The sequence below is a fragment of the Melozone crissalis genome, unplaced genomic scaffold, assembly GCF_028551555.1.
Source record: "Melozone crissalis strain CALT ecotype California unplaced genomic scaffold, PUWL_Pcris_2 ptg000004l_1, whole genome shotgun sequence".
Lineage (NCBI taxonomy): Eukaryota > Metazoa > Chordata > Aves > Passeriformes > Passerellidae > Melozone > Melozone crissalis.
The window spans coordinates 13,478,916-13,499,905 of NW_026535782.1; the positions used below are offsets into that span (position 1 = coordinate 13,478,916).

Below are 20,990 nucleotides of genomic sequence, written 5' to 3' on the forward strand. Positions count from 1 at the left end.
CTAAATAATATTGTTGAATTCTGTTTACATTTGAGAGGAGCCAGTGGCTTCTCCACCTGCCTGTGCCTGAGGACATCTGGTTTTGCTAAAGATCATTGGTAATTTTCTCATCATGATAGTTGAGATTTACCTTCTTACATATTTTATTTCCTTTTTTAGTTATTATTTTATAATTGCCTCTTCCAACATTAAGGCTGATTTCAAATTCACTAAATGAGGATACTGAGAGGTGTCAGAAGTACAGCATGTCAGCTTCCTGAATGCTCAAAGCATGACATAAAGGATTTGGGAAAAGAGGAAAATAAGTGATGGTGGAAGCCCAGGGAGACAAAGTACTTTCCTTCTGGTTTTGTGAAAAGCTTAGAGCCTTCACAGAGGACTAGGTCAGAATTTTTTACTAAGAAAAAAAATCAAGATATTTTTATGATGATTTTAAAGAACTAATGACAACATAAATGAATAGATAAATTAGAAATTAAAACACTTCAAGAAACATTTGACATGTCAGACAAGATATGAAAAATAGTCTTGAAGTATATTTTGATACAGGATGAATAGATAAAAGTGATGAGAGTTTTCATCCCCTCTAGATGTTACCTGTTTAGAGAAGCTATGGAATATAATGCCAGTGATAGCAACTAAAGTAAATCTGTGTGTTTATATTACATCTTACAGGGGAAGATGTTTTTCCAGATTGTAGATAATGGGGGAAATTGGTTATGAAACCATGTATTTTCCTTATTTGTCCTTTGGCTTTTCTTGTATTTTCAATATTTAAATGTGAGGTTAAAAGATCAAAGCTTTTCAGTGTTTCACTGAAAAAAAACTTCGTCCTGAATTGATGTGTTCCATTGTTCAGGTTTGAAGAATGCCTAAGTAAATCAAGGTTTATCTTAGAGATGACCCTTAATGCATTTATGCATTATGTCAGAGTAGCAGGGATTAAAGGAGTTCCTGTCACCAAATTGAACTGCTTTGCATATGAATTTCCAAGGTCAATGAATGCCTGATTTGTTTGCTTTCTAAATTTCACCATGTTTATAAAATATAGGCCTAAATCATTGGCAGTGTTTTGCTGTTTAGAACTTCTGACACACTGCATGTTCTGCACTTGCAAATCAGTGGGATTTTCGACCATTTGGAAGTTGAGCACTGGGAATCCCATACTAGACTGTCTCACAAATGCCATGTTTGTGCATGTTACTGCTTACTTGGTGACCCCACATTAATTAGAAGAGGATGGAGCACAACACACTGTTTCAGATTTCTGGATAATGAGTCATGCAGTGCTTTGATATAGATAAATCTATAATTGCAGGGAGCAGTAAGACTAGACTAGGCCCTTGAAGGAATCCTTCAGACTTTAAATACTGTGTTTCATATGGCAGCAGATGCACAGCAAAATCAGCAGGATTCAGGAGACCTCCCTGAGCAGGGCAATAGACATTGGATAGTTGTGATAGCTGTATTCATAATTCAAGGAATGAGAGCTCATCACTGCTTGCTTTATGGAAAACAAATATTTCCTTGAACTGATATATTTTTTTCAGTTCAATAATATTGGGAAATGGCTGTTGGGAGGGGCCAAAAACAGGAATCCATAATAACTTTGCCATTACTCTGCTGTGTAAACCCTAAAAATTAATTTCTCTTGTGCTTTAGTTTCCCCATTTATAAAAGCAATCCTGATACGTTCCCCACACAAATATTTTGATGTGTGCAAATCAAATACTCTAAAGATGCTGTAGGTGGAAATGTTGCAGGTAACTATTAGTATGCCTCTTCAAAAATTTTTGTGTAAGATGATATTTCTGCTTATACATTTTGTTTTCTTATTAATATTAATTTTACCTTTTTGCTTTGTTTTTATTTTGACTCTGTTCTCCCAATAGAACCAGGGACAGAAATGATCAGTGGTCCATTTTCCATGCACATGATAAAGCAGAAATATATTTGTTTATCCATGCAGTACAAACTTTTTTTTTTCTCATTCATATTTTATTACAGATCAGAGAATACAATGGACAGATGCAAGGAATTACCAGTGGGGGATTTGCATCCTTAACATTTGATGGAACTGTAGGAGCTCCAGTAGTTCCTCGAACTTCTAGCAGAGTGTACACGTTCATGGACGAAGAACACAAAACAATAGAAGAGTTACGTATTTGGGCAGCCAGTAACATTTCCATCTCTGGACCAGCAACCAAATTGTCTGGTGTTCAGCCAATGCTGTTCTTTGATCTCACTTGCCAGCTGGTAGGAAAAGCAAAAGTGGATGGATCTTCTTTTCTTCTAAAGGTAGACTTCCTTTTTAAAAATAATTTTTAGGTTTATTAAGACATTGTGATACATTTTTCAATAAAACAGACATTAATTTAAATAATACTGTGTAGATAAATGTTTTAGTGTAAACAAATCTGTGATCCTTAGCTATTTTGTTTTCATGAAAACAGAATAGAAAGCCTGGTTGTCTTTGAAGTTGATCACCTGAATTGTTTTTTTACAGGGGTTTATTAAGATGGCATTATATAGATCATAATTTCACAAAGATTTGTAGATAAATATCACAAGATTTCTTAACCTTGAAAAATGTTGTTAGTTTTAAACTGTATCCTTGTTTTCTAGTTAGCAGCATTTACTGTTTGTTTTTCTAGATTTGATGGATATGATTAGTGCAGTAAGTAGCACGGCCTAAAAAGAATGAATGGATTATGTTATCGTGATGGATTTCAGGTAGCATCTTTTAGTTACACATAAGCACTCTGGGCATCAGTGCTTACTGAAAATACAGAATGCAAAGTGCCACAGAACAGGAGAGAAGATTCTCTAAAAGGAATCCTTAACATTAACTAAATGAAAAGGAGATCTCCACAATATTCCCAGTTTTAGTTCAGATGTATCGGTCTGGTGTTATTCCAAGACCCTTCTGTATTTATTTTTGTACTTGATTGTTAAAACATAAGTAATGATCAAGCTTTTATTTTCCATTTTGTGACTTCATAAAATTATTTATTGGTTCTACTGTGTTAAACTGCATTGTTACAATATTTTTAGAATTAGCACTTGATATTACTCCTTCATTGAAGAGATTTTTCTCATACAGAACAATGCATTACTACAGAGAAACAAACATTAAGTGCATGCTGTAACATATTCTGCAACTGCTACAAACATTTACATTTAATTATGCCTTGTGAAATAGATGGCAAATGAGACCCAGTAAATTTTCATGACTTTGTAGACTGTAATTAAGTTGTTCATTAATAAGTGTATATTCAGCATTGGAGGACCTTTTGCAAGGACAGAGACAAGTGCTTTCTTAAATTGCTATTTCTTTACACACTTCTCTGTGTTGTAAGACCTGGAGTTGACTTTGTCACTTTTGTATAGTAAAGGTGATGACTTGGGGAAATTTTAGGGTAGACTTAGGAAGGTAGAAGTCTGAGGTCAAATAATGGTTGATTAATTATTTAGTATAGAATATTAAATACTTAAATATGTATTACAATACATTGGACAAGCTTAAAAATGCTACATTAATATTCTGTTGCTAAATTCCTCCATTTTTCAACAATAGCAAAATCCATTTCTGATATGAAATACTGGTTGTGATAGAAAAGAAACCTTTCTAAAAACTTATCAATGGATTTCTGATTTTTTTCTTGATTTGATAAATAAAAAAACTCAAACAAAACAGCCAATTCAGTACCAGCTCAAATTGAGTGATCATTAAATATTATTTTATTGTATTATTTTGATTATCCATTTTATAATAATGTTTTACATTTTTTTTCCCAAGTATAACTGTTAAATTAATTGATTGTACTATGAAAAATTATTATTATTATTATTATTATTATTATTATTATAAGCATTGATGTCATGTACCTAGTGGAGACTGCTTCAAAGACAACTAAAATGAATTTCAGCAATTTTGTGCATCACCTGTAGCATAGCTTTTAAATAACACTTGATAAATTAATTCCTGTTTGCACAGCAGCAGAGTTGGGCATGGCATAAAGATGGTATCTCTCAGCTGTTAGTGTTTTCCATTTTCTGAGAATTTTGTTAGTGATATTGGAGGAGACTATTGATGGAGATGTATTCATCTTCATATTGATGGAGATGTATTTCTAGAATACACACTAGAAATTGTTCTGTCATTTATGCCTTTCATAAGAGTTTTATTATTAATCTTTTCATCTTTTCTATCTGTCAGTTAAATTGTGTGCATTAAGGTAAGTCTTAAAATGAGCATATTCTGCTGAAGATAGAAACAGGTGTTTTGTCTCTCCTATTTTAGTGTTTTCCAGCCATGGTGATCAAATGGTGATCATTTTTTTAGCTCCAATCTGCTCATGACTAGTAATAGAACAATTTTTTGTTTCTTACTCAGAATTAATTTAACCAGTTTTGGATTTTATTCCAGTATTCATTTTTGAAAGCAGGACAGTTTGAAACCAGGATGTTTTCATGTTCAGTGTAAAGTAGAGCTTCCAAGCTCCTGAGGTAGAGAGCTTTATCTGTTTTTGTATTTGTGCAAGAAAAAAACCCAATCCCAACTACTTTTGAAAGATTCTTTTTTTTGAGAAGTTTCAGTAGCTTTAGAAGTTTCTCTAAAAGGTGCCCTGGTGCCAGCCCAGTTAGTTCCTCTGGCAAAGGACATTTTGGAACTGAGTCACCATCCTTTTTATCTGAACAGGGGGCATGCAGGTTATTTTAATCCATTTGTCAGATCATCTCTCCAGTGTAGAATTACCAAAGTGTACCAAGTAAAGCCAGTTGAAAAATAATGAAAAATTTGACAAATTCAAGATTCTTTACTCTGTCAGTGACTAAATTTGTAGTATATATGCACTAAATCTGGTTTCAAGCTGAGTACTGGAAAAGATGTGATAATTCAAGCAATAGACAACCTCTCTTTCAAAGGTGGTTTTAAGTATTTCATGGTGCAGGATCAGAAGATAACAGGCTTTTTTTAATCTGTGGCAGCATATACCACCTCATTATCTGGGTCCTTCAGAATATACTCTTATTTGGCAACATAATTTGATGTCATGAGTCATTTTCTCTGTGAACAGTTTTTCCTTTTATCTCTTGATTCTGGATGCATATTCCATGAGTTATTCCTGGTGCATTTATACATGGCTCTGCTGATTCTTAGATCTTTTCCTGTGGGTCTGTTGATCCAAAGCAGTTAAGTGTAAGAGGCAGAAATCCTTTAAAAATTAGGCTTTAGTGTCCTTTTTTCTTGCCCTCTGCAGTGTCTAACTCATGGAACAAAGCACCTTGGAATCATAAACTGTCTGAAATTGGAAAATAGGTTTTTCTGCTGAACCTATATGTATGAAATTCTATGAAAAGCAGCATTTTAGAATTCCAGATGCTTCTAGATTTTTGTTTTACTATGCTAGTAAATCAAACCATTTTTTTGAGTATTTGAGAATAGTGTATCTTCAGAAACTCAGGAGATCATAGTTTGCAGAATATGTTTGGGTTAAGAAGTACGATTTTGAGTTCAAGGTGTTAAGCCTGTCAGTAAACTTACCTTTTCACAACACTTTGATAGCTGAAAAATAACTATTGATATTTCAGTACTTGGAGTGTATCAAGGATTTAGCTTTAGGCAAACAAGTTTTAAAATCCTTGTTAATAAATACAGGTTAAAGGTTAAGTATTGATGCTTTCTAATATGTTTTGGGTAACTAGCAGTGTATACTGCTATAGGAGATCATCAGTAATTAAGTCAATATATGCTGTATATGCATATGCAGTATATGTATATGCACTCAGTATTCCCCTCCTGTAGCTGGAGTGGTTAAAAAACCCTTATAGCAGGAGTAAAATATTAAGTACAGACAGTTCTGCATATGATGAATTCTGATAGTTGTGACAGCTGACCCTGAGATTGTCTCAGCTGGTCACAGCATGGTGCTGAGAGCACCAAGGCTCAGGGTTCAGTCCCCATTGGACCATTCACTTAAGAGTTAGACCTGATGATCTTTGTGGGTCCCTTCCAGCTCAGAATATTGTGCCATTCTGTGCTGGATAAGCAACTGAGCTTTTGCTAGAGCTGTTCTTTTTCTTTTTTATTTAAATATTAACAAATTCTAGGTCTTAGCCCTTGATTATGCTCTCTGTAGAGGTTATTTTATGCTCCGTATGGAGTAATAAGTTACAAAATCCTGTAAGTCTAATTCAAGTATATTAAGGACTTTTAGATTGAGACTACAACTAAGATCTCTTACTGTTAATAATTTTTAACCTAAAAAAATGTAAAAATTTATTAAAGTCTGAATCTAAAGTATTCTGAGCACATTGAAATAGTTCATTTGCATTGCAGGTTTGGGATGGCACTGAATGTCCCTACCCCACATGGAAGGTGCCTGTGGAAGCAAAAGACCTGGAAGGAGAAAAAGTTCTTCTTCATCAGCTGAAAAATCTAGCAGTGGACATTCTGGTCTATGATAATCATGTACAACTGGCAGAATCACTTAAGGTAATGCGCAGTTTTGTATTTCACTCTCTTTTTGTGGCCTGTTTTCTGATTAGAAATCACTTCAGAGAATGCATCAATTCAGTTCTGCTGTAATTAGTTTCATGTGCCTCTTTATCTTTCCCTGTGTTTCCCATACCTTTTATTTGAATACAAAACTTCTTCAACATGTGTTAAACAGGCTCATTACCCAAAAATTGCCATGAAAAATTCTTCAAATTAAGCACTTTCCAGACACTGCAGTATAATAGATAATACAGTGAAAATAATGCTCTCAGAAAATGTATTCTGTGCTTTAGAAATATTTTTAAATTACACAATCCAGTGTTAAACCTGTAGTCCTGCTAAGGACCTTTAATTCTTAAATCAATAGATTTTCTGTTCTACAAGTTGCAGTTTGCAGCGCAATCTTCATTTAGTAGGTCAGTAATGTTGATTATGCTTAGATAGAGAAAACAACAACATAATTAAACATCAGATCTTCAGCAATACTGCCATCTTGCTTCTGAATACTGGAACTTGGCAAAGAATGCATCTTTCATTTCATGCCTTGCCTGCTATACTCAAGATCGTTTTTAAGAAAACATTTTACCAGAAAATAAAGATAAAGTGATAACTCTTTTTTATGCTGGGTCTATCAGCAGACATGAAATCATTTTGATAAAATAACACCCATTCGTAAGCAAATTACAGATAGCAAAATAAGTGTAAGAATTTGTGCAAGAATTCATAACAAAATCAACAGAAGTATTTCATTACTTTCAAGTTCTCTTCCAGAATTTTTCTCTTGCTAACTGGTGTAAAAAAACTATGTTCTAGTGAAATGGTATGTTTTGAATCTGAAGGATAAAAGTATTTTAATATTAATAAAACATATTTTCTTGATTAGCTGATAATACTCCCTTTATTATTTTCCCCCATTTATATTCAGGAATTGAATCACAATATATATTGAGTATGTGATACATGGGATGTCTTCATACTCGCTCTCAGTTTTTTGCTTCCTACCCACTTGCTCTTTCACATTTCTGGAGCATTTTTATCTTTGCTGGATACTGCACTGTGTAGTAGAAGGTTTAATAATTTCAAAGGAAATTGTTAGGAAACCCCCCCTTGACCTCTTGTGGGTGTTTTTCTCCCTCTGGCTATATCCAAAGTTGCAGTAGTTTCAGTCATACAAGTTGTACAAGTGTCAAATTAGGTAATTTTTGTACACCACTTTCTAGTTGCTTGTCTTAGTGGAGTTATCAATGAAAAAGGGCTGATATGCTGACAACTACATTTCAGAAATATTTACTAATTTCAGATTGCAACGTGTAGAATTAATTGTATTTCAGAGAATAATTTTTATCTCCATATATATACACACATATATTTTATAAAACTTGGCAGGAACTTTCCCTAAAATAGAGGGGTTTCTTTAAAGGCTTTTAAATACTAGTGGAAGTTATGTCATATCATGAAAAAGTATAATCCAAATATATATGATATTTTATTGAGTTCAGGATCTTGTTATGCAAAGTTTTTTTTAAATTCATTTTTGTAGCAGTGTAGAACTTGCAGATGATTAGGGTATTCACATGCACCTTCCCAAATGTGATTAGATATTTTGCCAGTTTGTGGTTTCAGACACAATAAAAAGTGCACTATTTTTCAATCTTCTTTTTTATACTTAGCACTAGCTTAGAGTGGCCTTTTTTAATGTAAGTTGTTACAGAATTGTTAGGTTACAGTCTTGCCTGTTGTGTACCATTTGCAATGACAGTTACAGCTTGGAAATTATTTTTTATGTAGGAGCAATCTGTTTTATGCAACCTTGATAACAAGAAGGGCAGATTTATAAAATCTTAAAATGCATGTTCTTATTTTAAAATCTCATCTGTAGGCACATGTTCAGACAAGTAACTAAGTACTACACACCAGAGGAAGTGGGTAATATATTACAGGGAATTTTTGTCAAATCCTGGAGCACATTGTCAAGGAAATTGCTGGAAGAGTTTTTTAAAAGCTTTAGATCATCTGTCCAGAGAATACTGAAGATATGAGCACTTTATTTCCTTTTTTAAGATAAACAATACTTAAAATGTTCAATGGAGAAAACTTTAGTTAAAGGAATGTTGAAGGTATGCTGCAGTTAATACTGTAAGTAGACTCTTCCCTCTATATTTACTGGCCTCCCTTTCCTGCTGGGCAAGACTGTGGCTTTTCAGCAGCACAAAAAGAATTTTCTCTCTGAAGCAGATTATTATTGCCTGGCGCATAAGGACATGGCAAGACCTACGGCTAAGCAAAGAAAATGGTGTTCACTGCTTTTTCTTGAATTTTCCTCTTCCTCTGGCAATGTACCTGGAGTAGATGAGGCTTTCTCATAACTATAGGAACCCCAGCCTACACCTGACTGGAATACAGTTGCTCCACATTCTTTAGCCTTATGCCAATCTTCCAGAACTTCTCAGGGCTCACTGACTTTGCCATGCACTTTGGGAGTAGGTCTGTGACATGAGCTTTTCCAGTTGGGGCATTTTGCTCAGGTGGTAATCATCAAGGTGAGTGAGTGGTCAGCACAGGAGGGATCCAGCTGCCCACAGTTGGTCAGAGATTTCCTTATTTCTGTCTTTCACTGAATATGTGATCCAGTGCATTCCTCTTCTGGCTTGATGCCGCCAATTCTGTGTTGCCATCCATTTTATGGATAGTGCAATTGAAACAATTAACCTTGAGCATACATACGAGTCCATAGTTCCACAGTATTTGCTCTGTGTAACATATCTTTAGATGTAGAATCTGTATATTTTCAGCTGTTTCTCCCACTATATCATGCCATGTCGTTCATTATAGTAGTTTGGACTAAGAAGTTTGCTTTCCTAGTGCCAGAGTCACATTTTCAAAATACAACTCAAATGAGTTAACTGCATGGCCACAATATCTAGCTTCATAGATTACATTCCTAGGTAACATTCCTTTAACATGTGAGTTGTATTCTCCCCACTTCTGTCTTTTTACTCATTGAAAAGGAAAAAAAACCCAAAAGAAAAAGTCCAAGACCTACTCTTGAGTCTTTCAAATTCTTAAATGGATTTAAGTTGGTATTTCTTACTGACCAAGATGGTGCCCAAATGCCATGTATATGCTTTGTCTCATTTGCAGAAAGTTGTGCACTATTTACTCAGTAAAATTGGTGCAATAAAAAGGATGACAAAGAAATACCACTGAATATAATCAACCATAAGTATAGGCAGTAAAATAAGTACAGGTGAATCTGTTAGGTGATTCCTGTAGAAAAAGACAGCCTCTTGTGTGCCTTTTTGTACAAACATTATTATTTACCTGCAATGACACATGCTGTCATGAATTCAGTGAATTCCAGAGTGATTGTGAGCACACTATATGTTTTGAAATAATCATGAGAATTTCCTGTGCTAAAAAGTTGTTCTACTTTTTAGAACAACAGGGAACTGCATATATGACTTCTGCGTTTCAATTCTCTCTACCCCCTTAATATATATTCTTTAAATAGTAATATTTGAATTAGTCTGAAAATAGGGTACTAGTATATTTTATATTACTGCAAGAAATGTTTTTATTCACTTTAATTTCACTTTTAAATGAACTTCCTCTAAACGAGGTAGGTCATAAACAGAACTGCTGCAAAGTCAAGTGAGGAGCTGGGTTTGTAGATTTTAGTGATGGCTCTGTGAATCATGGTGTTTACTTTAATGTAGATCATAATTTCTTCTGAGTCAGAATACAAAGAGCTGTGTATGTATAAAGAGCTCGGTCTGCAAGCGTTCTGTAAACAGAAATAGAGTAACATTTTCATCCACAGCATGTACATTTGCTCTGTGCTTCTAGCAGTAAGCAAGGCTGCCTCCCAAAGGAATCCAGGGAAACAGCATGCTGTCCACCCAGGCATCTCTGCACTGATATTCAGAACCTTACAGACCCTTTCAGTATTTGGCAATGCTGATTATTATGCATCTCTTTTTTGTAGTTCAAAGTGATATTAGAAATAAAATTTAACATGTGATATAAAATACAAAATTTTCAGAAAATGATCCAATAAATGTTTGGAAGATTATTTTTTAGTGATGATAAGTCTTGCAAAGTGAATGTTGTACTAAAACTTGTAGCTCAGTTGACTTTTGTGTGAATTTCAGCACACAAGTTTAGAAAGCAGACACAGCATTTTATATTCTTGGCTTCTGAGCTCTCCTCTCCCACATTTAATTTTTTGTGTTTATACATAAAGAAAATACTAATTTTTTATATACTATCTTTAAAAAAAAATTGTCAATTAAAATCAACTTTTTCCTGCTTATATGCAAATTATAAGAAAATTTCTTGGCAGTAGGGAAGTAGTTTGACACTGTTTTAGTTACATTAGGTTATTCCATCAGCAGAACTTAGGTAAGAACTTTTTAAGAAACTTTCTCCAAAAGCATTCGTCATAGTCATTAGATTAGTCTTATGATGTGAGTGTCCTTTGCTTTTTTGGATATTCGTAATTAAGTGAAATCAGCATCTGCAAAGGAAAAATAGAATGTCTTTGGATAAGCCTCTTAACTGCCATCTAAATGCACAAACTGTCCTGGTGGTGCTTTGAATGAACAAAATGAGCTGCTTACTAACAGGGCAGATGAATTAAAAGTCTGGTAAGAGCTCCATGCCAGAAGCAAAATAGGTGCAAGCTGAAGTGCACTTTTTATGTCCCTGCTGTCTTAATTGGAAAATGTGCTGCCTTTTTCATGTGTGATTATTGTTCAAAAGAGCAGTTTGATACCAGCATTATGTAGTCATAGTTTGTTCCTTGATAAAGAGGAGGATTCTAGACACAGGTTGCTGCTCCATCTGCTTTTATGCATATATACATGTGTTTAAAAGTGCTGTAGTATGACATGACCAATCCAATCAAATAGGAATACTTTTTCAGTTTCCACTGGTTAAAGTTGAATCTCAAGCTGAAATATGACTTAATAAATTGACTGCTGTAATATTAATTTTAACTGAAGTAAATTTAAAATAATTCGTCATTTCTATCAGGCTATTTAAAAGATATTTAGAATTAATATAAAACCAGGTTATTGAGCATGTGTAGCTTCCCAGCTGTTATCTGGATCTCAGATTATATTAAAAAAAAATTTGGTAACTGTGTAGTTGAGTCTCCATTTTATCTGCCTTTAGAACATTGGGCTTGGTTTGGTTGTTTGGTTGGGTGTGCGGGTTTTCTTTGGGGGATAATGGGAATGGTATTTTGAGATAAAACCAAACTTATAAAGATGTGTCCTGTGTTCACCACTCCATAACTTTCTTTTTAATAGGTGCTTGTATAAGTTAGCCTAAGTCCATTTGTGTAATTTGACAAAGCTCTTTCAGAAAACACAAAATCATTCTAAGCAAAACAAGAAGCATATTCTCCATGAGCCTGAGGAGATCTAACAGAGATAGGAAAAATTCCAAGACCTTTCAGTTTCTAACACGTATTGTCTTTTTTCCTGGTGCTATATTATCTGTAATGTAAGATATGATGGAGAAATAAGCAGATATGTTTGTATGTACATGTAAACATAGTAAGCCATGCGCAGTGATGAGCAGGAGGTCAATTGCTAAATGTCATCATTCCAGGACAAATCACAGGATGTCAGTCTCTGCCAAGCTGTGTTGGGAATATAGAAGGCAAATTGTGCCCTTGGGAAAGGAATATATTGACTCGTTTGGTCTGTCTTCTGAAGTGTGTTTGAGAATTAGATTTATTGGGAAGGCTTATTCTGGTTCTGAATCACTCTTTGCTGCCAGTAATGTTTCCTGATAGAGCAAAACAAACAGATCTGCTTTGTGCACAAGAGTTGAACAAGGTAATCACCAGAGGTCGCTGCCAGCTTCAACTGTTCTGTGGTTCAGTTAAAACAAGGAAGAAGCTTCATGAGCGCTAGAATTTTCCATGTAAATAACTAACATTGTGTTATCAAAGTGGGTTTTTCTTTTCCTTTCAGATTGGAAGTTTCCTGAGAATTTACAGTATTCATGCAAAAGAAGCAAGCTCTGACAATGAAGATGTCTCACATATGGAATTTCATCTTCATGGTGGCACCTGTTATGGTCGAGGAATAGGGGTCTTGCCAGAAAGTAACCCAGATGTTAAGGAACTAAAAGAGTGAGTAGTATGTGTAGATGTTTGGTTTTCTCTAGATCATTCTTGAAAACTCTAGGCTAATGTAACAGCTGTACAGTTTAGAATTGTAAATGTTTCTAAGAATTAGAAACTCAAAACTCAGAATGTGTCTTTAGCACCACTAAGATGAGAAGTATTTGGAGGGATAGAAAATAAATGCAGTTTTTTCAAATTAAAATACAGTCAAGATCAAGATTTCAGTTTTAATTAGTCTAATTCTAATTATGCACATTTTAACCTGTGCATATGTGCTACTTGAAAATGGTGAGACTTAAAGAGATGTTCACAATGAAGCAGATAATTTACATTCTTTACTAAACTGTCTTATAAGGAATCAGAATCATTTAGGCTGAAAAACATCTTTAAGATCATCAAGTCCAAATGTAAGCCTTTTCCAAGTGCCCCACTTGGACATGTCTCTTAACCATGTCTCTTAACCATGTCTCTTACGTGCCACATCTGCATGACTTTAAAACACCTTCAGGGATGATAACTCTTGCCTGAGCTGCTTTTTCCAGTGCTTAACAGCACTTTCTGTGAAGAAATTTTTCTTGATATTTAGTGTAAGCCTCCCCAGGCACAACTTGAAGTCATTTCCTCTCCTTCTGTCACCTGGGATAAGAGGCTGACCCTACCTCAACACAACTTCCTGTCCCCTTGTTGTAGAGATCAGTGTTAAGGTCCCCCCTGAGCTTCCTCTCCTCCAAGCTAAACCATCCCAGCTCCCTCAGCTGCTCCTCACAGGACTTGTGCTCCAACCCCTTCACCAGGTCCTTTTTGACTGAGCCTCTTTGCAGCCACTCTGCCCCAGTCTGTAGCTCTTCATGGGGTTGTTGTGACCCAAATGCATTTCACCTTGTTCAGCCTCATACACCTGGCCTTGGCCATCAGTCCAGCCTGTCCAGAGTGCTCTGCAGAGCCTACCTACACTCCAACAGATCTACAGTCCTGCTCAACTTGGGGTCACCTGCAAACTTACTGAGGGTGCTGTGCCCTCAGTCACCTTGTCCTCATCATTGCTATAGATACTAAACAGAGCTGGCACTAGTACTGAGCCTTGGGGAACACCATTTGTGAGTTGCCACCAGCTGGAGGTAACTCCATTCTCCACCACTCTCTGGGCCTAGCCATGCAGCCAGTTTTTTACCCAGCAAATGTGCGCCTGTCCCAGCCATGACAGCCAGTTTCTGCAGGAGAGTACTGTGGGAAACAGTGTCAAAGGCTTTACTGAGGTCCAGGTAAACTACATGCAGAGCTGTGTCCTCATCCACTAAGCAGGTCAGTTTGTCATAAAAGGAGATGAAGTCGGTCAAGCAGGACGTGTCTCATAAACCCTTGGTGGCTGTGTCTGATCCCCTGGGTGTCCTTCATGTGCTGCATGATGGCACACAGGGTCATCTGCTCCATGACCTCCAGCACTGAGCTCAGGCTGACAGGCCTGTAGTTCCCTGGATAGCCCCTCTGACCCTTCTTGTAGATAAATATCTGCATTTCACTGGGACCTCCGCACTTACCCAGGAGTGCTGATAAATAATACAAAGTGGCTTTTTGAGCACTTGAGCCAGCTCCCTCAGTATCCATGGGTGGATCCCAGCCAGCCCCCTAAACCTGTGTAAGTGGTGTAGCAGACCAGTAACCATTTCTTCTTAGCTTATGGAGACTTCATTCTGCTCCCCATCCCTGTCTCCCAGCTCAGGAGTCTGGATAGTTAGAGAATAATTGGTCTTATTAAGATGAAGGTAAGGAAGACATGAAGCACATTGGCCTTTTCCTTTGTCACTGTTTCCCCCCACATCCAATATAGGATGGAGATTCTCCTTAGCCCTTCTTTTGTTGATGATATATTTGGTGAAGCTATTTTTGTTGGCTCATACAGCAGTAGCCATATTAAGTTCTAGTCAGATTTTGGCACTTCTAATTTTCTGCCTGCTGAGTGATTTGCCCTGGCTTCTAAACATTATAAACTTTTTTTCTTCCTTGGGAAAGGCTAAGTAACCAAGTCCATATTCCATTATCAGGAATGCTGTTTTTAGTAGTACATATTTCTTTTGGCACTATTTTGTGTTTAGTGTTCCAGAAGTGATTTGGAAAGTGTCTTGTCTGCATCATTAATATCATCATCTGAAAATTCTGGTTCAGTTGAGTTTTATGTCTCTGCTGGAACATTTATGTCTGAACATTATACCTGTGTATATAAATAGGTTTCATATAAGTGTCTATGTAATCCCATATATATATATGTGTGTGCATGATGATATATAAAAGATTTCTCTAGATTGTAAAATGTTTTGCCATTTATCATTAGATTCCTAGAATCTGTTACTCTGACTGACAGTGAGAATATGGAAAGCTGTTCAATGGACATAGACAGCACTTTTGGCAATGTTACAGGTAAGAGCAACTGAAAGCTGATTTGTTCTTTCTTCTAATATATATCTATGGTCAAGATAAGGTCACAGTTACTGCTTCTCTATTGCTACTTTCTCTATTACTACTACTTCTCTAATGCTACTTTCACATTCAAAGCCCTGTAGAATTCCTTCTGTTTATTAGACTGGAAATTTACATTACTCTTTCTTGTCTTCAGCACAAGCATTTCATATTACATGGAAAGATACTTTTGTAGGAGTTAGTGAATAAATTCTTAACCACAGATGGTGTTCTTAATCATACTATATTAGATCACAAAGTAGGGTTATGTAAGTGCTTCCCTCTGAAGGGAAATTCTGCAGAGACAGGCACTGAAAATGCTACTAAACAGCTGCCCTCTTGAGGAGCCCTTCTTAAGCTGTTGGATGGAAAGTTGTGTCAGTGGCAGAGGTGTAAGGTGCACTTCCATGGAACAGTGATATCTTATAGACAGTTCTACAGACCCCATATTATTTTCTGAATGATATTTTTAGCCCAGGAGAAGAATAACTGAAAGGGAATTAAACTCCAAAGCTGGTTTGACATAGCCTGTATCTTTGCTTCAAGCTTTTAAAAATCTGTGTTTCTCAGCTATTATTAGCATATAAACATAAGACATTTCTAAAAGGATGCAAAAGTTAAGAATAAATAAATGCTTCATGTCCAGTCCATAAATGAAAATTTAGAAAAAATTGTATGCCTTTTTACTGCACTCACAGTGTGTAATAGAGGTTGTTCAGAGGGGTGGACCAGGCAGTCTGTATTGGTCTTAGAATAATGTATTTATGTTCTTGTCCAGAAGGATCACAGGGGATGAATGCAATTTATGTCAGCAGATCACTCACAGTATACTTCTGAAAAGTGTTCACTTTGATAAGCATTGCTATTTAATGTATATGCTAACTTCCCCTCTAATATATTAGCTCTTGATACACAATGTATGTGTCCTGCTTACTTTTGCTGGTTTTTTTTGGTTTTTTGTTTGTTATTGTATTGTTTTCGTACATTACTGGGATTTTCATTTGTTCAGCTTTTGGTTTTGTGTGTATCTACCTGTCTATCTATGTATCTACCTGTTTGTATGTGTCCATATGTCCATTTTTGTGTGACAAGAAAGGAAAGAAGGAAGGAAAATAATTAGGCAATTCTTCTTTATTTTAGATCCTGAATTGCACTTACAGAGATGTCAGCAGTTATCTGTTACAGGTAGGTAACATTTTGAACGTAAGGTGAATTTTTATTTTGCTGGAGAACAAAAGTAGTTTTGAAACATTATCTTAAAGGTTATTATAGGAAGAGCTATTCTAAGAGTATAAATTCCAAGAGCATAAATGCATGTATGTTGTACTGGGTTTATTTGTTTTTAAAGGAATAGAGCATATTTGTATATTCTACTTTCATTTGGTTTTTGTACATGTTGTGTTTCTGTACCCTGAAGTACACCATGCTCCCACAGCCTGATTTGATTTATCTTATTGACTGTAATAATAAGTTCTGTTGGTAAAACTGAGCCTGCAGCTGAGAAGGAAAGAAAAGTTGGAAATTAGGAGAAGTGCATACCTGCCATTGTCATTTCCAGTATTACAGATGTTATGGTGATTAATAGTATGTGTGGTGCTTTTTCATCTCTCTGTGTACTGTTTTGCAGTATTAACAGATCATCAGGATTTGAGGAACACAGAACTGAAAACCATAACAAGCAGCACAGCTCCTCAACAGTATCGCATTAGAGCAAAGCTGAGAACTTACAAACCCCAAAAGCTCCATCAGTCTGTTAAACTTCATTGTTCCAAATGCAACTCCTTGTAAGTGTTTTGCACAGTATTAGTAACTAGGAATTGCTCTGTGTGTTTTGGGATGCCTAGATTTCCAATGTGTTTTCAACTTTTGTGTAAGATAAGCTGAATGTAAATTTATATCATTTTGTGCAAAGATTTGAAACTCACTGATAATATGTAGGAAATTTTTAAATCATCAGTTAAGTTCCATTTACAGAATCCTTTGAGTGCTTTCAAAACAATAATTTTTCTTTATTTGCAAATGCAGCAGTACAGTTTTTTCCATACCACAGATGTATAGAAGTATCTTAAGTGTTTCGTTATTACAGTTTTAAAATGGGATATGCAAAGAGGTAGAATAGTTTCCAAATGAATTAATGAAATACCTTTGACTAAAGTGTGTCTTCCAGACAAGGCATCTTTTCTGGATCCAAAAATATGAGGAAAATCACACAACTTGTGTAATTTGGATGGCCTGCATTATTGCTACTCTGTGTATGACAGGTGGAAATGCACGAATGGTGCACTCCAGCAGGACAGGATAGAAACTGTGTGGTGCAGAGCTGCAGATTTTCCCTTGATAGTACTTAGGTGAAGCTATCCTGGTCCTGTCCTGTTTTTTTCTCCCTCAGTTTATGCAAAGTCAAACAGACTAAAACGTAAAACTTGAAATTATGTAAGTTTATATAGTCTTTTCACTCTAATGATGTGGTATGCAATTTGTGGCTCTTTTAAGGCCCAACTGAAATCATTTAAACCTGATAGATTTGCTTTTCCGTGGGATTTCATTTGTGTGGCATGTAGCCACTAGGCTGCCTCTGGTCCTAGGTAAGTTAGCATATTACTTAGCATATTTATTAACATGGAAAATCATAATATACTGTACAGATCTTAAGGTTTAAACTGATAAAACAATGAGGATATTTTTACTGTATGTCCTTTGACTCTCATGACTATATTCTAATATTTATTTGGAGTACTGTCATCCTTGTTAGTAGATTGCCTAAGGAGAAGCTGTTAGGACATACTTACTCAATTTGGAAATGGTTTTAGGCAAGAAGTTCCAGATAGAGATGACTTTGACTTCATTTTACACGGCTCTGCTGGTACTGCCCCAAACCCAGAATTGCACAATACATCCTGGTATGAATCTGTAACATGGACTACACAAGAGGAGAAACAGAGGGAAATAGCCATCCATTTTGTGAAGCATGATGAAATGCTTCAACATCCTGAAGACACCTTGTTAATGGTAGAAGGTAAGGTAAATTGCAAATACACCGATTCTTACAGTGCTGTGTCCACTCTGTGTATGTACAAAGCAAAGATGTGTTGAAGTTGTATTCAGTGTAAGTAGAGATGATCATAAAGGTATCTTCAAAGAAAAGAAAAACTGAGCTGAAACTATAAGTTACTGTTGTGCAAGCAGGAGATTGCAGTTGGTAAAGGTCTTATAAGCTGCTTCTGTCTGTTTTAAAACTGTGCCAATATTGTTTATTGTTGATTATGCTAAAATGAACATCTGAATATGGGGGGTTTTTTTGGCTATCTGTGCTTGTTTTTCAGTTCTGTTTTAAAAACTTGCCAAGTCTTCTAAACAAGCCTATTTTTAGTATTGATGTAGAAAGTTTTGAAAGGCTTCTGGTAATACAAGCCTCCAATTAAATTTGTCAGCCTCTGGATGTCAGTGTTGTTTCAGATTAATCGAGCTTCTCTGAGAGGTTTTTTTTTGGTTTGTTGTGGTTTTTATCAGATTTCCTCAGGAAAGAGAAATAGCCACTGACTTTTAAACAAAGCAATTTAACAAGAATGCTATTGAGGAATTTTTATATAATAAAAATAATAAATTGCATATAGCAACATTCAGAGTTCAAAACAAAGCCTGCAATTGTGCTCAAGTAGTGATGTGAATAAGCAAATGTAAGTCAGGTGGTCCTTTGTGTGAGGGTCAATGACAAAACCCCTTCTGTTTTCTGCTTTTTTCTTTAATAAATTAGTTCTGGTAGCTGCTTTATTTCTGACATGTTCCCAACTAACTTCAATATAACCTTTTCTTTCTGAGAAAAAAAAATCTATTTCTTCTCTATTTTCCTAGAACAGCTGAGCAATACAACTCGGTAAATCTATTTTCAGATATTAAAGTGTCAGCAACTAAGTAGGTCTGTGTATGGATATGTGCATATAAAAGGTCAGTTTGGTTGCTTTGATTTTTTTTCTGAAGAAATGGCTAGTAAAATCATAGGAGTAATTATATGAAAGTGATATTAACTAAGTACAACCTCTTGGTTACAGTGTTAGCTATGAGGAAGATATTAAGGCATCTGCTTTGATAAATGTCTTTGTTTCTTAATTGAGTCTGCTGTTGAGTAAAAGTGAGAAGGTATTGGACTCTTTTTTTGAGTTTTTGGTAGGGGATGTCAATTATTATTGAAGGCCCTGAAAATCAGCTGAGTAAGTTGTTCAATTTATTTCTGACTACTGTTTAAGAAACCATGCTTTTTTGTTTTTTAATAGGTGGAACACTAAAAGAAATCTGGAAGCTTACAAAAAGATTCAAATGTGTTATTCCTGTGAGATCCACAAAAGATGATCTTGAATTACTAGATCTTTCAGCTCCTTTTCTTCTAAAAGGGAATGTAAAATATTATGGGTAGGTTAAAAGTATTTGTTGCTATTTCACTAGTTGCAGTAATAGATAGCATTTTCTTCAGTAGTTCAGACTGCAGTGCTTGAAGGGATAATTCACCCAAAGATTCTCTGTAAAATACATAGCATGATCCACAGAACTGACATCAGGGATGAAATGCCTTATCAAAGGGCTGACTGCAGTTGGGCTCTTGATCTATAAATCTTACACAGCACTCCAGTTTCAGTCTTGTCTGTGGTGTGTGGGCAGGGCAGTGTGCTGTAGAAATGGAAACACACATGGAGTGCAAAGTACCTAAATACCTTTCTAGTCCAGATCTTCCATTTTCTGGTCTCACTTAGACTGAAGTCAAAACATATGTTGTTTTTAAAACTGTATGCTGAGGGGTTATATATATGTGTATATATACATATATATATATATATATATATACACATATATATATATACACAATATAACAGATAATATTTAAATAGCCTGTCAATCTACAACTCATTCTCTCTCTTAGTTTTGGGAAAGCTTGAGGTTTGGAAGCAATAAGGGATTTTGGACAGCATTTCCTTACCATTTGTAACTTACTGTGATCCACAGCACTGCACAGTGCCTTACCTGTTGGTGGCTGTCATTCACTGTAGACATGACTTCAACAGGTTTCTGAATTCCACAGTTCCAAAGCTGTGGAGTACAGTACCCACACCTAGGTCTGGTCTGTGTGATCTGCCATGCAATGCCATGTTCCTGCTCAGTGAGAGCTGTCAGCAGTGTGTTCCCCCAGTGCCCAGCAGCAGGCAGCTACTGAGCTCAGAAATACCAATCTCCTCTGTGTAAACTACAGAGTCCTCTCTCTCAGCAGTTCAGGCAGTGGGGCACTATGCTAGGTCTGCAGGCAGTAAAAACATTTCTGTGCAGAAATATTCCATGTTTCCTGTGAACCTTAAAGTTTCCCATAAGGGGCTATCCATAAAATAAATACAGATAATTGCTTCTCTCTGTCATATATAGTTTTGACCTTTACAGATATTGCTTTTTTTAAATAAAGGCAGTATATGGATACTCCTACTGGGACAAGATCCTCACTAATACAAAGTATTTCTGCTAGTACTTTCATAATCCATATCCATATATTTCCCCAGCTATACACAACTCACCTTCAGACCTTGTTCTCTTGGCAAATGGTTGGACTATAAAAGTAAATGGTTTATAAGATATTTTAAGAAGGTACCTTACATTTCAGAACTATGTTTCATGCATGTTTTTATCAGTGGCATATACTTAGCAAAGTCTAGAAAAGATTCTATATGTGTGTGCATTTGCATGTATATTCATTTATATATAAAAATAAACACAGACACACTGAATATAAAAAGCAAAATTCACAGTTAGTTTATTGGAGTTTGGGTTTTTTAAAGGAAAAAAGTGACTTGACTTTATATCACTTAAGCAGAAGTAGTTTTATTTTATTTATAACATGCTTTGCATATAATTCTAAAA

General features: G+C 35.6%; 1 protein-coding gene across 2 annotated transcripts in view; it reads left to right on the forward strand.

Annotated features, from left to right (window-relative positions):
* POT1 (protection of telomeres 1) overlaps positions 1 to 20,990 on the forward strand; it is a 59,543-nt gene that overhangs the window by 30,834 nt on the left and 7,719 nt on the right. For both annotated transcript variants that reach the window (XM_054275169.1, XM_054275177.1), the window contains 8 exons: positions 2,008 to 2,298; positions 6,344 to 6,499; positions 12,487 to 12,647; positions 14,971 to 15,056; positions 16,236 to 16,280; positions 16,723 to 16,879; positions 17,906 to 18,111; positions 19,367 to 19,502. In XM_054275169.1, the coding sequence (XP_054131144.1) occupies positions 2,008 to 2,298; positions 6,344 to 6,499; positions 12,487 to 12,647; positions 14,971 to 15,056; positions 16,236 to 16,280; positions 16,723 to 16,879; positions 17,906 to 18,111; positions 19,367 to 19,502 (1,238 nt within the window). The remainder of the gene's footprint in view (positions 1 to 2,007; positions 2,299 to 6,343; positions 6,500 to 12,486; positions 12,648 to 14,970; positions 15,057 to 16,235; positions 16,281 to 16,722; positions 16,880 to 17,905; positions 18,112 to 19,366; positions 19,503 to 20,990) is intronic.